Source organism: Zalophus californianus, chromosome 13 (genome assembly GCF_009762305.2).
Source record: "Zalophus californianus isolate mZalCal1 chromosome 13, mZalCal1.pri.v2, whole genome shotgun sequence".
Taxonomy (NCBI): domain Eukaryota; kingdom Metazoa; phylum Chordata; class Mammalia; order Carnivora; family Otariidae; genus Zalophus; species Zalophus californianus.
In genome coordinates, this window is record NC_045607.1 from 36,615,458 (window position 1) to 36,632,648 (window position 17,191).

Here is a 17,191-nt window from a genome sequence, read left to right on the forward strand (position 1 = left end):
GCTCTAGAATGCAGATGGCCTCCAGCCTACCTGGCCTGCTTCAAGGAAAGTAAAACCATGTCCTCAGTGCCTTGTTTACATAAATAAACTTCCAGAAGGAACCTTCTTCTAGTCACTGTACTCCTTAGCCAAGACACCAAGGGAGAGGGTTTCCTACACTAGGTGCTGATGATATTACCTATCTCTGGGAAGGAAAAATCTAGAGATACTGCCAAGATTATAACTGGGACTTTGGTTTGAAATCTCTCTCTCTCTCTCTCTCTCTCTCTCTCTCTCACACACACACACACACACACACACACACACACACACACACACACAGTCTTCAAAAAAAAAATCCATGAAAGGATATAACATTCCACTGCAAGTAATGGTCTTTGAGATTTAAGTAGGGGAGGAGAAGGGAGTGGAATTATATACACTTGTACACATGAATATCTAGCTTCATAGTTCAGACAGAGTGTGTTAAAGGGTAAAATCAAAAGAATTATAAGGAATTCAATTTCTTACGTACTCTGCTGTTCTCCCCAGCCCAAATAGGTCCAGTGACCTAAGAAAACCGCAAATGGTAGCAAAAAAGAAGAATGACACAGACAATTTTAGGAATAATTCAAAGATCGTTTCCCCATCCCACCAATGATTACAAACCTTACCTTGCTTGAACCTGCCCTTACTTGTATTCCATTAATTTTACATAACATGTAGAGAGCCTTCTGCTTCTATCAAGCATGAGACAAATCTACAAAATACCCTTGCTTTAATTCACCATATAGAGAATAACAAAAAACTACTTCTACACTCTTTTTTAAAAAGTTTTATTTACTTAAGTAATCTCTACACCAAATGTGGGCCCCAAACTCATGACCCTGAGATCAAGAGTCAGACACTCCCCTGACTGAGCCAGCCAGGTGCCCCTGCTTTTATACTTTTAAAACTCCTTCTGGCCTAGGTCTCAGAACATCATCATCTAGGGGCCAATATACCCTTCCTCATTCAAAATGACAAAAATTCGACCTGTCTCTAAGAAATCCTTCCTGTCTGTTTGTTCTCCAAACCTGAGCCTATCAGACCTGATGCAGTGGAAAAGAGAGTGATTCCGTTGTCTGGGAGCGATGATGTCTAATTTTGATGCTCCCTACTGAAAATTAAAAGGCCAAAGAATGGCATTAATATGTAATCTTCCTGCAGAGAAAGGGGAACCCTCCTACACTGCTGGTGGGAATGCAAGCTGGAGCAGCCACTCTGGAAAACAATATGGGGGTTCCTCAAAAAGTTGAAAATAGAGCTACCCTACGACCCAGGAATTGCGCTACTGGGTATTTACCCCAAAGATACAAATGTAGTGATCCGAAGGGGCACGAGCACCCCAATGTTTATAGCAGCAATGTCCACAATAGCCAAAGTATGGAAAGAGCCTAGATGTGCATCAACAGATGGATGGATAAAGAAGATGTGGTGTATATATATACAACGGAATATTATGCAGCCATCAAAAAATGAAATCTTGCCATTTGCAATGACGTGGATGGAACTAGAAGGTATTTTGATAAGCAAAATAAGTCAACCAGAGAAAGACAAATATCATATGATCTTACTGATATGTGGAATTTGAGAAACAAGGCAGATGATCATAGGGGAAGGGAGGGAAAAATAAGAAAAAACCACAGAGGGAGACAAACCATAAGAGACTCTTAATCTCAGGAAACAAACTGAGGGTTGCTGGAGTGGAAGGGGGTAGGAAGGATGGGGTGGCTGAGCATAAATGGACACTGGGGAGGGTATATGCTCTGGTGAGTGCTATAAATTGTGTAAGACTGATGAATCACAGACCTGCACCCCTGAAACAAATAATACATTATATGTTCATTTAAAAAAATTAAATAAAAAATCTAATCTTCTAATGTAATAAAACACTATAGCCTTCTGCTCAGAATTTTTTCAACTGCCTACAAAATTTAATAAAATCCATTAAAATACAGAAGTTTTGAATGATGAGAGAAAACTGAACATTTTCTACTCATTTTTCAAAATAAAATATTCAATGTTAATTACATTTAAATCCTATTCCATATCCAAAACTGAATTTGAGGCAACTAATGTCACACACACACACACACACACACACACACACACACGCAATCACTAAAAATAGGTCTTTATCTCAAGAAACAAGGAGTAATTTAGCTTCATAATTAAGAATGTGAGTACCCAAGCCAAAACTAAGTTCTTCTAGCTTTGCCACTACTAGCTATATGGTCTTAAAAAAGTTATTTTAGATATTTCTTCAACATTAATATAAGAATATTATGAGTCTCACTGGTTACTGAAGGACTGTAAGAGAAAATGCATGTAAAGTACCTAGTACAGGCCTCTGGAACAGGGCAAGCAAGTGGCATTTCTTGTTGTTTCGTCATGTTGCCAAGTTTTTGCTTGCCCTTATAGGTTCCTAATAAATAGGTAGCAGGAAGACCCATACACTGATAGCCCTAGTATCTGTTGAGGGATTGTCTATGTTTGGGTTAGAAAGTCCTCAGTGTTCTAAGGGTGCAGTTCCCTTGAAAATTTGCAGTTAAGATTCAAAATTCTGGAAGCACTGAATGATGCCAACAGAAGCTCATTTCATTACCTGAGCTAACTCCCAATCCTGGAGATATGGGACTACTAACCAGTCACACTCTGTTTAATGTAACTATACACTAAGAATCAGTTTTCTTCCTATATTTATCTTCTTCCTATAACTCCATCTCTTCTCTTCATCCCTCAGGAAGGATATGTTGGCTTACTATGCCATTTTTTAAAATTTTAATAATTTACCTAACTTTCTAACCATAGGGAGAGAAGGAGTTTAAAAGAAAATTCTCCCAGGCTACACCATAGTTGCCATAACAACTGTGAGAGGGTAATTACCTTGCTTCTTAAAAAAAGAAAAAAAAAAAAAAGAAAAATAACCACATAGAACTTCAGAACAACCTTCAGCCTATCAACCCAGATCGCTCCAAGCAAGTAACAATGCTGTTTCTCACTAAAACTCTGGACCCAAAGAAGCCTCTCATTGCAGGACGATGCCTCATCCTTGAATGCACTGCAACACTGCAGAGCAGTTTCTTATACATAGTCGGTGCTCAATAAATATCTATCATATGATTAAATCAAATTAATGATTTGATGCCATCTACTAGGTCCAACCCTAAGCCATGAAAATAACAGTTATGTTCTCTAACCAATCAGTTCCCTATTGTCACTTCAATGTGGTACCATTATAAAAGAAACCACACCAGTTTAATTAAGCAAGTTTCCTTCCCCACTCCAAAAACACACTAAAACATCTCACTAGCCAGTAGGACAATTACTGAGGATAGTTAGGTTTTGCTAGGCATAAGTACCAATTAAGGGGTTGAGGGATGTTCCAGGAAATGTAAATTATACACACAAAAGCACATTCACTGAACTTGAAAATAGTTCTAGCATATCTGTATAGGACACTTCAGGGTTATGAAAGAAACTAATCAAAGGAGGTGCCAAGCAATGTTTAGAAATTTAGTAATGTTAGGAATTTGGAATTTTCTGGAGGTTAATGCAGAACCATCACAGCTTTTTCTTTTTTAATTCCAGTATAGTTAACACAGTGTTATATTGGTTTCCGGTGTAGAATATAGTGATTCAACAATACTATACATTAGTCCGTGCTCATCATAGTAAGTATACTTTTTTTTTTAAGATTTTATTTATTTATTTAACAGAGAGAAAGAGAGATCACAAGTAGGCAGGCAGGCAGGCAGAGGGAGAGGGAGAAGCAGGCTCCCTGCTGAGCAGGGAGCCCGATGTGGGACTCGATCCCAGGACCTCGGGATCATGACCTGAGCTCACGGCAGTCACTTAACCAACTGAACCACCCAGACACCCCACGGTAAATGTACTCTTAATCCCCTTCACCTATTTCACCCATCCCCCCACCCACCTCCCCTCTGGTAACCATCTGTTTGTTCTCTATAGTTAAGAGTCTATTTTTTAGGGACGCGTGGGTGGCTAGTTGGTTAAGCGTCTGCCTTCGGCTCAGGTCATGATCCCGGGGTCCTGGGATCGAGTCCCGCATTGGGCTCCTTGCTCAGCAAGGAGCCTTGCTTCTCCCTCTGCCTGCCACTCCCGCTGCTTGTGCTTTCTCTCTAATAAATAAATAAAATCTTAAAAAAAAAAAAAAAGTGTTCTTAGGAGCGCCTGGATGGCTCAGTCAATTAAGCATCTGCCTTTGGCTCAGGTCATGGTTCCCGGGTCCTGGGATCAAGCCCCACATCGGGCTCTCTGCTCGGCGGGAAGCCTGCTTCTCCCCCTGCTTGTGTTCCCTCTCTCGCTGTGTCTCTGTCAAATAAATAAATAAAATCTTAAAAATAAATAAATGAATAAGAGTCTGCCTTCAGCTCAGGTCATGATCCCAGGATCCTGGGATCGAGCCCTGCATCGGGCTCCCTCCTCAGCAGGGAGTCTGCTTCTCCCTCTGCCCCTCTCCCCCACTTGTGCTCTCTCGCTCGCTCTCAAATCAAAATTTTTTAAAGTTTGTTTTTTAGTTTATCTGTTTATTTTTACATCGTTCGCTTGTTTTGTTTCTTAAATTCCACATATGAGTAAAATCATACGGTATTAAGCATGGAAGAGAAGAATCAGATTTGTCATTTTAGAAAGAGAATGGTGGTACAGTGTGGCCAAAAGTTTGTAGGGTAGACGGACTGGAGACTGGTGTCAGGGAGGCCAAGGAAGCTACCGCACTCACCTAACGATGACCTAAACTAGGAAAGTGCCAGAGGGAGTGGAGAGATACATTCGTGAGATAAAATTAGTAGGGTTTAATAAGTAATTAAATGCGAGAGGTGAAGAGGATAAAGCCTAAATAATATTGCCTAGGTTTTTAGCTTGAGCTACTGGATGGATATGACATCATTCATTAAGAAGAGAAATACGAGAGGGGCAGATGGAAGGCAATGATGAATTCAGTGTTAGATTACTGGCTTTGAGGTATCTACGAGGTATTTCAAATGAAAATGTCTGAGAAGACAGCTGTATATATGGTTGTGGAGCTGGGGAAAGATAAGTAGAGTTGTAAGTTTTCAGAATACAAGCTGCCATGAAGATAGAGATTTTTCTGCTTTGTTCCTTACTGTAACCTTAGTGCTTAAACAGTGCTTGGCACAAAATAGCAACTCAACAAATATTTGTAAATTAATGGATAAAAATTACAACGTAAGTAAGAAAAAACAATGAGGCAGGGGTGCCTGGGTGGCTCAGTCGGTTAAGCGGCCAACTCTTGATTTCAGCTCAGGTCATGTTCTCAGGGTTCTGAGATCGAGCCCTGCATCAAGCCTCTACCCTCAGTAGGGAGTCGGCTTGGGATTCTCTCTCTCTCCTTCTACCTCTGCCCCTCTGTCCCCCACTCTCTCTCTCTCCTTTTTACAAGAATGCAAAGTGATAGGCCACTTTGGAAAATAAACTGGTTATTTCTTACTAAGTTATATATAAAACCATAAAACCCAGCAATCCCTCATATGTATTTACCCAAGAAAAACAAAAACATGTTCACATTAAAATCCTATACGTGAATGTTCACAGTTGCTTAATTCATATTCACTAATAACTGTAAACATAAATGCCCATCTGCTGAATAAACAAACCATGGTATATCCGTATAGTAGAGTGCTATTCAGGAATAAAAAGGAATGAACTGACACACACAGATGAATCTCAAATGCAATATGATTAGCGAAACAAGCCAGACTCAAAAAGCTACATACAATACAATTCCACTTATATGACTTTCTGGAAAAGGTAATAACAGGGGCAGAAAACAATTTAGGATTTTCATGGGCCAGGAGTGGGAGAGGTTGACTACAAAGGGGTCTAGAAAACTTTTAGGGTTGATGGAACTGCTCTTTATCTTAACTATGGCTGTGGTTACAAAACTATGTTTGTCAAAACTCATAGTACTATACACTAAAAGGGAGAATTTTACTGTATGTAAGTTATACCTTAATAAATCTGACTTAAAAAAAAAGGAAGAGTCCATGAAGGAGGTTGTGAAGAAACCAAAGAGGAGAAAACCATGGTGGTGTGGTCTCTGAATCAGAAAAAAAAACCAAGGTTTCAAGGAAGCAGTGGTTAACAAGTGTTAAGTGCTATAGGGAAGTCACACAAAATAAAACAAAAAGGCCTACTGGATTTAGAAATAAAAAGGTTACTAAAAACTTCAACAGAAATTTTAATGAATGAAAGCTGGAGTATAGACTGTTAAGAAAATGGAAGCACATACAATGGAATAAGGAGATATCAAGAGATTCCACAGTTCATACAGTAAAACACTGAATGTGAGCAAGGAGGTAGACACTGCTTATCACAGATGCCAAAAAGAAGCAAGCAAGGAACAGACAATGGCCAAATGTGTTACAGAAAAAACTGAGTACACTAAGAGCCTCTAACAGAACCAGCAACATTCTCAAATTGGGCATTCACACATATCAAATGTGTGTCAAACTGACAATTATAATGAGCGTGCTAATGTTTCCCACCTCTCCAGAGCCTCAAACCTCTTCAGTTCATACTTAACAAGTGAATAACCAATTACCCTGTAGCTCAGTGGCACCTGATGCTAAGAGTCAGGCAGTCTAGAAAAACTACAGCCTCCACTGGCGATGACATTGTATTTACAATGTTAATGAGTTCCGTGCAGATTAGCTTTACTAAGTGTACCTTAAGCCCAAAACTACTGAACTCCCAACACTTCAAAACCAGAAACCACAAGACCATTCCAAAATTCCTCTCTACTTTATCTCCCATGTCCAATCTGTCAACAAGCTTAATAGTTAATTCCACTCAAGTCACCCTCCTACTGACCCTTCCTCCTAGGTTTCATAGTTCTTATCAAGGAACTCATTACCTCCTGCCTGAATTACTACAGATTTTGGCTGAATTTATGACCTTCTAATCCCTGTCTCCTTGTCCCATTCAATCTACTCAGCAGATGGCAACTAATTTTCCTAAATCCAGCTTCTAATCACATCATTGCCCTTTTAATAATTTATAACCTTCTCACTATGTATAGAAGAGTATATTTATCTTTCTGGCTTTCAAGTCCTCTATAATCTGATACCAAATAAATATCAAATCACACTGTAAACCACTCACCCAAAACAAAGTCGTTATTGGCAAACAGATATTCTCACAGTTCCTGTGCTTGCCACACTTGGGAGATCGAGGGATGAACCTGATTTCCCCTATTTGTCCCTCAACTTCTGAAGCTGGAATGTCCTTCATTTCCACTGCTTGTTGGTGTAATGGAAATGTTTTTGAGCTTTAGAACCAGATAAACCTAGGTTCAAAGCCATCACTTAGTAACTGTGTGACCTTAGGCAGGTTAACTTCTCTGCCCTTGCATTTGTCATCTATAATAAATGAAGAGTAGGGGTGCGCAGGTGGCTCGGTCGTTGGGCATCTGCCTTCGGCTCAGGTCCTGATCCCAGGGTCCTGGGGTCGAGCCCCACATCGGGCTCCCTGCTCCACAGGAGGCCTGCTTCTCCCTCTCCCACTCTCCCGCTTGTGTTCCCTCTCTAGCTGTGTCTCTCTCTGTCAAATAAATAAATAAAATCTTAAAAAAAAAAATGAAGAGTAATACCACTTACCTCTCAAATTTGCACAAATATTGAAAATCATGTACGTACCACTTAACTCCATGTGCTAGACAAATGATAATTACTCAGTAAATGTTACCTATTCTCCCTTATTTGATTGGTACCCATTCTTAAGTTCCTTTTAAACATTTTTCCTTAAACAATGTTCAATGACTCTAGTACAACGTCTCTTATCAAAACAAAAACCATCTGCCCATTTCTCAAAAAGTTAAACACACATCTACCCATATGATCCAGGCCATTGCACTTCCAGGTATTTAACGAAGAGAAATGAAAACATATAATCATGCCAATGTTCATATTATTCATAATAACTAGAAACAACCCAAGTGCCTATCAACAGGTGAGTTGATAAGCAAAATGGGTTATGTCCATAATAGATTACTCAGTAATAAAAAGAAATGATTTACTGATAAACTCAACAAAATGGATGATTTTCAAAATCCTTTAAGGAAGCTAGATACAAAAGAGTATATAGTATATGGTGCCATTTATATAAAACTGTAGGAAAACAAATTTAATCCACAGTGACAGAAAACTTATCAGTGGTTGTCTCAAGCCAGGAGTGGGAAGAAGAATGAACTACAAAGGGCATAAGAAAACATTTAGAGGTAAAAGAAATGTTCTGCATCATGATGGTGGTAGTAGTTTGACTGGTATATACATCTATCAAAACTAACCAAACTGGACATTCAAATGGGTGGTTTTTTGGGGGTATGTATGTATGTGTGTATATATATATGTATCTATCTATCTATATATACATACATATGTCAGTAAAGTTGATTTTTTTAAAAGCTTTTATTTATTTGAAAATGAGAATGAGATAGAGCATGAGAGGGGGGAGGGTCAGAGGGAGAAGTAGACTCCCTGCTGAGCAGGAAGCCCGATGTGGGACTCGATCCCGGGACTCCAGGATCATGACCTGAGCCGAAGGCAGTTGCTTAAACAACTGAGCCACCCAGGTGCCCAATAAAGTTGATTTTTAAATTGTTTTAAGATTTTATTTATTTGAGAGACAGTGAATGAGAGAGAGAGTGCATGCATGAGTAGGGGGAGGGGCAGAGAGAGAGGGAGAAGCAGACTCCCTGCGACGTGGGGACTCTGCTGAGCGGGGGGCCTGATGTGGGCTCAATCCTGGGACTCCCGGATCAAAACCTGAGTTGAAGGCAGATGCTTAACCAACTCAGCCACCCAGGCACCCCTCAATAAAGTTGATTTAAAACAAAAACAAAAAACCTTCTTTAAAATAAAAATCAGAAGTTAAAAAAAATTAAAATTAAAAAAATAAGAATTTTTTTAAAAACCTGCTTTAGAACTTATCTTATTGCTTGCCTTTGTCCAATCCATCCATCCCTAGTCTAGGTTGTAAGTTCCTTGGTGTAAGATTAAAGTTTTATAGTCCCTTTATATTCCTCTTAATGGTTGGCACAGAAATTCTATACTGAAGGAGATAACAACTGAATAAAAGCAGGTTCCTCTTGGGCACCTGGGTGGCTCAGTCAGTTAAGTGTCTACCCTCGGCTCAGGTCATGATCCGGGAGTCCCAGGATTGAGCCCACATCAAGGCTCCCCGCTCAGCAGAGTCGGCTTCTCCCTCTGACCCTCCAAAGACTCGTGTGTGTGCATGAGTGCTCGAACTCTTTCTTTCTCTCCTTCAAATAAATAAATAAAATCTTTACCAAAAAAAAAAAAAAAGCAGGTTCCTCTTAACCAAAGCAGGGTCTTTAAATTTTAATAAATATTATTTGACAGTATGCTTGGCTGGCTCAGTCTGTGGAGCATGTGACTCTTGATCTTGGGGTTGTAAGTTCAAGCCCCACCTTGAAAGTAAAATCTTTAAAACAAAACAAAACAAAACGGGGTGCCTGGGTCGCTCAGTCAGTTGAGTGTTCGACTCTTGATTTTGGCCCAGGTCATGGATCTCAGGATCCATGCTGGGTAGGGAGCCTGCTTGGGATTCTCCCTCCCTCTCCCTCTGCTCCTCCCCATGCACATACTCTCTCTCTAAAAAAATAAATAAAAATAAAAATAAAAACAACACTTTCTTTAAAAAAATTGAGACTCGTGTTATAAAATGCAGATATCTAGACCTTACTCCCAGAGATTCTAATTCAAAACCCCTGAAATGGCTTAAGAATCTGTACTTATTGTTGGAATCTGCCTTTTCAGTAAGAAGCTGGGGACTCCCATGCCAATGATTTTAAATTACAATTTGAAAAATACAGCTGTAGAATTTCCTATATGAAAAAAGCCAGTCTCTCAGTCAAAAGCATAGTGCTCCTACACTGATGGAATAAGAGGCAGCCAGATGCACTATCCTGTTAAGCTCAAAGACCAGTTCAATGTGAACATACAGGAAAGTGAAAAAATTCTAGCAGGTCCAGGACCCAAATAAAAATGAATCCTCTTTCATAGAAGGCAAAACTTCTTCACTTATCCCTGTTGACTAGACTACAGCAACATACTTACAGGCTTCTTCACTTGATCTTAGCCAAAAGGCCGAGAAGCAATGCTACTCACAGGCTTCTTATTCTACCTATTTCATTTTGTATCTAGTGGAATTTAAGAAATCAGAAATAGTCACATTAAAAAATAAGGTCTATAATTATCAAACAAAACACCCCCAGGCAACTGTTACATCACCAATTAATAGTCCAGTGTTGGTCAATTTTTCCAAGACAATGAAATGACAGGATTTTTGACTTCAAGTGAGCAGCCATCTGTCTAGACAATGACAGGACTCAGCTATCAATTACTAAACTGTAGTAATTACCAGGTAGCTCACAAAGGACAATAAAGTCAACCATTAGAAATTATTCCCTTCTTGCTTTCAAGACAGATTAGATAAGTACCACAGATCTTTTCTTTCCATTGAAAATAGTTTTTAAAAAATCTATTAAGAAAAGTACTTCAAACCTAAGGGAAAAAAAACAACTATTGACCAAACTTCTTTGTGAACATATGTATTAAAATACAAGCAAATTTAACCTAACATTATAGTAAAAGAATAATTTACCATAATCAAATAGGGTATATTACAGGAAAACAAAGATGATTAATAGAAACTGATTAATGAATTCATCACATTAATAAGTCAAAGGAAAATACCAACAACTGGGTAGGTACTACTGAGCAATTTTGAAATGTTCAACATCCACTCCTTATTTTTAATATAGAGGTTCTACTGAAGTATAAGATGCAGAGAAGTACACAAATCATGAGTGTATTATTTTTTTTTTGAGATTTTATTTATTTATTTGACAGAAAGAGAGAGCGAGAGAGGGAACCCAAGCAGGGGGAGTGGGAGAGGGAGAAGCAGGCTTCCCGCCGAGCAGGGCGCCCGATGTGAGGCTCAATTCCAGGACCCTGGGACCATGATCCAAGCCAAAGGCAGACACTAAACAACTGAGGCACCCAGGCGCCCCATAAGTGTATTATTCAATGAATACTGTAAACACACTCATGTAACCAGCACACAGATGAAGAAACAGACCAATATCCAGCAGACCTCTTCCTACCCCTTTTCAGTCATTCAACTAGACTTTTTTTTTTTTTCCAAAGTAGATTCCACACCCAGCATGGAGCCCAATGCAGGGCTTGAACTCACAACCACGAGATCAAGACCTGAGCTGAGATCAAGAGTTGGATGCTTAACCTACTAAGCCACCCAGGAGCCCCTCAACTAGTTTTTGAACCGGCTATTTCCTCTGTGCATCACACTTTCCCCAGAGAGTCACATCACTAATTCCCCCACCTCCAAGTTCTACTCAAAAGTCATCTCCTCACTGTGGCTTAAATACTATCTTATTTAGAATTACAACCCAATTTCAACTCTAGCATTCTCAAATGCCTTTCACCATCTACTCTTTTATTGGTTCACTCTCTAAAATTCCTATAGAATTTCCTTATTCATTATATTTACTGTTTCCTCCCACCCAGGATCTTCGTTGTGTTTTGCTTCTGAATATATCCCAAGCACCTAGAACAGAACCAAAAATGTATCAAAAAATGTAAGGCGCTTGGCTGGCTCAGTCAGAAGAGCACCCAAATCTTGATCTTGGGGTCATGAATTTGAGCCCCACAGTGGGTGTAGAGATTACTAAAAATAAATAAACTTTTAAAAAAATGTTTGTAGAAGGAAAGGATCAAGAGACATGGGGGAAAGGGGGAGAGGGCGAAAGGGGCAGTGTGGCTGGATGTGAGAAAATGAATATCAGCAGTACAAATATAGATACAATCTTTCTGGAGTATAATTTGACAATATCTAAAAAAACTTAAGGGCACCTGGATGGCTCGGTCGTTAAGCATCTGCCTTCGGCTCAGGTCATGATCGCAGGGTCCTGGGATCCAGCCCCGCATCGGGCTCCCTGCTCAGGGGGAAGCCTGCTTCTCCCTTTCCCACTCCCTCCACTTGTGTTCCCTCTCTCACTGTCTCTCTCTCTCAAATAAAAATTTAAAAATCTTAAAATAAATAATAAAATTTAAAAAACCTAAAATGTGTAATCCTTAACTCAGTAATTCCACTTAATAGAAACGCACTAATTCAACTAATATTATTGAGCAAAGGTACTAGGAATACACAAATAAGGATTTTCCTTACTCATGAAATTTATGGCCTAGAGAAGAAAAATATTAATCAAATAATCAAACATATTAAGTACTATGAAGAAAAGGTACATAAAAATACATAGAAGAATATATAATAGGGAAGGGGAGATTCATTTGCACTTTTACAAAAAACCTATTTGTACAAAGTTGCTAACTACAGCATTGTTTTAGTAGCAAAAATTTGGGAAAAATCCAAATATCTACCAATAGGGAAGGAGTTTTAAATTATACATTTCAAACGGGATATATCAAATTTGAATTTCATTAATCTTCTGGTGCAACTACCAATTCACAAAAAAAATATAAAGGACAGAAAAGTAAAATATGCAATGGGAATATATAGAGCAAAATTCACAATATAGGAAACTGTGAGTCAAACAAAGACATGTAGTTAAATGGCTTCACTGCCTCAATAAAAAACTACAAGGAAAAAATTAAGAGATGGAGGAGGAACCGACAGATTAAAAAAGAATTATAAACTATATCAAAAAGATAAAACAGGCAAAAATAAATTCTAATGTTTAGTGATGCACACTTGAGTGATAAAACACAAAGCAAGGAAGTCATTGTCATAAAGGTTGGTAGTTACTTTTAGGGAGAAGGAGATTGGGATTGGGAAGGGGCATGTGGAGAGCTTTCTAGGGTGTCTGACAAATGTTATTTTTTTCCTATCTTATATGAATTCATTAAACGTTTGTTTTATGAAGTTGTGTATCTGCGTTACATTCTACAACAGATTTTTTTAATGCATCAAACAAACTGGGTATATCATTACAATTACCACCATCTGATTATTTCATTCCCCTGAAGTCTTCAAAAGCTCCTCACTGTCTTCAAGATAAAATATAAATAGTTCGCTATGGCTTTCAAACCCAGCATGATATGAAGACTCTATGCCTCATCTCTGACCCTGCCCCACACTTATCCCCTGCCCTCAAGTCATCCAGAATTTTCAACATGCTTAGTGTCCTGGTACCATAAACTCTTTTCTCCTTTATTTGAATGACTTCTACTCATCTTTCAAAACTCAATTTATGTCAGAGGTTTTGGAGGAAAGAAGGATGAACAGGTAAGGCCAGGCAGGGCACAGGGAAATTTTAGGGAACAGAAACTATTCCGTATATTACTAGAATGAATAGATTTGAAGAAAGAAAAGAAAAGAAAGGTTACATTATAGTCACTCTTTGCATTGTATGTTCTCTGGGTTTTTTCAGAAAGGGCTCCCAAAGGAGTCAATCTGCCAAATTGGGCCAGCCCTGTGTATCTTCACTCTTTGAAGAAAATGATGCACAAAAGAGGGACTCATTTCCTTCTGCAGAGTAGCAAGTACAACTTTGGTATCGCTCTATTCTCTCCAAGCCAATATGGTCGGCATAAAATTTGGCATCTTTTTAATCCTGTCCCCATACTTTCCATGTATCCTACTATGAATAATCTTTCCTTTCAATCAACACATTTCAATTAGCTCCTTAAATATCATCTCTAAACTCACCTCTTGAACAAACTTATGCTATTCTTAACTATTTGCTTATTCCTCTGCCACCTGAGCACTTCCCTATTTCCAGAGTACTGCTTTGCACCTGAGGATCATCACATAAATAACATACTCAAGTTGCTGCATTTGTGTATTTGTCCTCTTCTGACCTATAAATAGGTTATGAGCTAAATCTTCGGATTATTTTTCCATCCTCCCACCCTTCTTCCTTGAACTCCACAAATACATTCTCTTGTCTATGTATCAACTCATTAAAAACAAGAATACTCCATGAAAATATAGAAGCTTTTGGAGAGGAGGAAACAAAAACATGTAATGGATAAACTTGTACCCAGAAGCTTTGAGTTTCTTCTCTGTAATGCTTGTCTGGAGTTTCCAAGTTCCATAACAGAAGTTAAAAGTATGACAATCCTCTTTCTGTCTGGGATCTGCTAAAAAGTCTTTATTTCTACCAAGAATAAACATGAACACTTTAATACTTATAAATTACCTTACAATACAGTTGACAAAGCTTTAGTTACTGCCAATATCACCAATCAGTTACCTGATTATGAGTCTTAGGAAATCTATACGTTCTGAAGAAACTAAATTTTCAACCCAAAGGAAAAGAATCCTCCCATCCAACAGATACGGCAAATTACACTTTTTCAATAATAATCTTTTTTCTTTTTTCTCCAGAAAAGCTTTTCTCCAAAATCCACATGGGCTGACGTCTCTCAGAGGCCAACAACCAAGCTTCACTCCCTAGTACCTAACATATCACAGAGTGAGACACAGCTGTGCAAATTCCAAAAGAAACAGAAGACTAAGTTCTTGCTCCTGCAACTCACCAGTCTAGTGGAGAAAAAAAATCCTACCAACCAGGAAAGAAAAGAAAGTCTAAGAAAACATGTAGAGTACATCACACTAAACTCTACTAGAAGATAATGATGGGTGGTGGGCTATTATTTCCATTATTCCTCTCCAAAACTTAAATGCTACAAGTATTCTCTCACATATTCAGATACTGCATAATTAAAATTTTAACTTTTTTTTTTTTTAAGATTTTACTTATTTATTTGAGAGAGAGACAGTGAGCAAGAGGGAGAGAGCACAAGCAGGGGGGAAAAGCAGAGGGAGAGGGAAAAGCAGACTCCCCACTGCAGGGGCCTGACGCGGGGCTCCATCCTGCGACTCCGGAATCATGACCTGAGCTGAAGGCAGACGCTTAACTGACTGAGCCACCCAGGTGTCCCATGCATAATTAAAATTTAACTTATTTTTTTTAAAGAAAAATTAAGTATACTCCAAACTATGAAAAGTAGTTATCTTGGAGTGGACTGGAGAGGGAGTATTACAGAGAACTGTAACTTTTTATATTACACATTTCTCAATCACTTAAAAAGTTTTACAGTGAAGATGTTACATATTTTGGGTTTTTAAGTTTAGACTAAAAAGGGGACTTAGTATGTTGGGGTGAGGGGTGACAATTCTTTGCAACACCCTGCAAAGTAACCACAAAATTTCCTCACAAATTTTGAATTCTAACACATTATCTGGACATGATATGCCAGAATTTCTTAACCCAGCAACAAATGTGTGAAACTCATTCTAGCAGGGTGAATGAGGACAGAGGAAACATTCCTATTGTATTCAAGGCCAGGATTTCAGGGAAACAGATCTTTGCCATGGGAAGCAACCCAAAAAATAAACAATTTATTCCCTACGGCTTCAAGAAATTTTTAAAACATAGTAAGAACCCAAAAGAACCCAAATGATGAAGGGTGTTCAACTCAGTTAGCTGTGAATGTTTTATTTTAACACATGGTACTCTAAGACCAAGTCAAAGGATGGAAAAAATAATCAAAAAGTATCTCTCATGTATGCAAACATACATTTGGAAATGTGTAAAATCTCTCAAACGATTCAAAAGAAACTGCTAATGATGACTACTTCTGGGAGAAGACCCAAGTAGCTGGGTATAGGAATGGAAGGGAGACCTTTTTAACTGTACTCTCTTTAATATTTTAAAGTTTGTGTGCCATATGTATATTTCCTATTTAATAAATGAAGTAATTTTAAAATAACACAAAAGGGGCGCCTGGGTGGCTCAGTTGGTTAAGCGACTGCCTTCGGCTCAGGTCATAATCCTGGAGTCCTGGGATCGAGTCCCACATCAGGCTCCTTGCTGAGCAGGAAGCCTGCTTCTCCCTCCCTCCCCACTCTCATGTACTCTCTCTCTCTCATTCTCGCTCTCTCAAATAAATAAATAAATCTTAAAAAAAAAGATTAAAATAACACAAAAGGCAGAAGGCATAAGAAAAGCATATTTTTCTGAACAAATTATATCCCATGAGATTTTTGTCATCATGGGATGGTAGGGAAAAGAACATGGACCTTAAGAGTCAAATAGACCAAGGTTTTAACCCCAGTTCACCCACTTCCTAGAAACAAGTGGCACAAAAGAAGATAACTGGTGGAAAGACCTGATAAAAAGACTCTGGGCTGCTTTCTTCATGATACCATGCAAAGTGGCCCCCAAGATTCATAACAAGGAAAACAATATATTGCCCAACTTTTTATTACAAGTGACTTGAAATGAGACCAAATTTTACCACTGAGGACATTGAACAGAACCCTTAAAATTCATATGTACTGAAAGCCACACTATGAAAAAAAATGGGAATGTTATGGAGCTATAACTTCTGAGGTAGCACCACAATGGATGGAGCTAAAAGCCAGCTGTCATAAGGACTAAATAGCCCACTTATCAGGCTTTGAATTTAAATGAATAGCATAAGTATTATGGCTTGGGGGAGTGGATATATTTGTAATTAAATGCAAAGTGACAGTGTCCCAGAGAAACCTGGGACAAAGGAATTCAATAATTTCCCAGTTCTCCCAGGACTATCTTGAACACCTATCACCCAATTTCAGTGCAGGGCATTAAGAAAGCTATCAGAAGTCTTAGTATACCATGCTAATGTATTGAAGGAGTTTGCCATGCAACAGCAACATAGCATTGCAAAAACATATAGAGGGCAGTCTGAGTTCTGTCCATTCAAAAATTATGGTGAGGGATTCTTAATCATAAAACATGCATTCACCCAGTATATGCTCCTAAAAGGACACTATCCTAGTTGAGACTGTGAGGCCACAAAGTTCTCTAAGAGTTAGATCTCCTGATAGGTAGGGGCTATCAGTATGGTGGCTACTGTCATCTCAAAATAGTAATACAGAAAAGAAAATTACTGGAGAACAGGCCACAGGATCTGATGCCAGCCAAGCTTCCTTTTTATGTGGAGCTGTGCAAGGTGGTTAGGTCTGACAGTCATGAAGTGCAAGGTCCTCTCAAGTTGGTGTCCTCTGGTATAAAGTGCTGGGGTGACAGTCTCATGGTCTACTCCATATGATCATACCCTGATGCAGTAAGTAC

The 17,191-nt window shown here is 38.7% G+C and overlaps 1 protein-coding gene across 13 annotated transcripts in view; it reads right to left on the reverse strand.

Annotated features, from left to right (window-relative positions):
- The window catches only part of UNC13B (unc-13 homolog B), a 215,773-nt gene that overhangs the window by 104,191 nt on the left and 94,391 nt on the right, over positions 1-17,191 (reverse strand). For 6 of the 13 annotated variants that reach the window (XM_027614555.2, XM_027614563.2, XM_027614552.2 and 3 more), the window contains one exon: positions 515-550. The exons of the other annotated variants lie outside the window; for them this stretch is intronic. In XM_027614555.2, the coding sequence (XP_027470356.2) occupies positions 515-550 (36 nt within the window). The remainder of the gene's footprint in view (positions 1-514; positions 551-17,191) is intronic. 13 annotated transcript variants of the gene reach the window in all.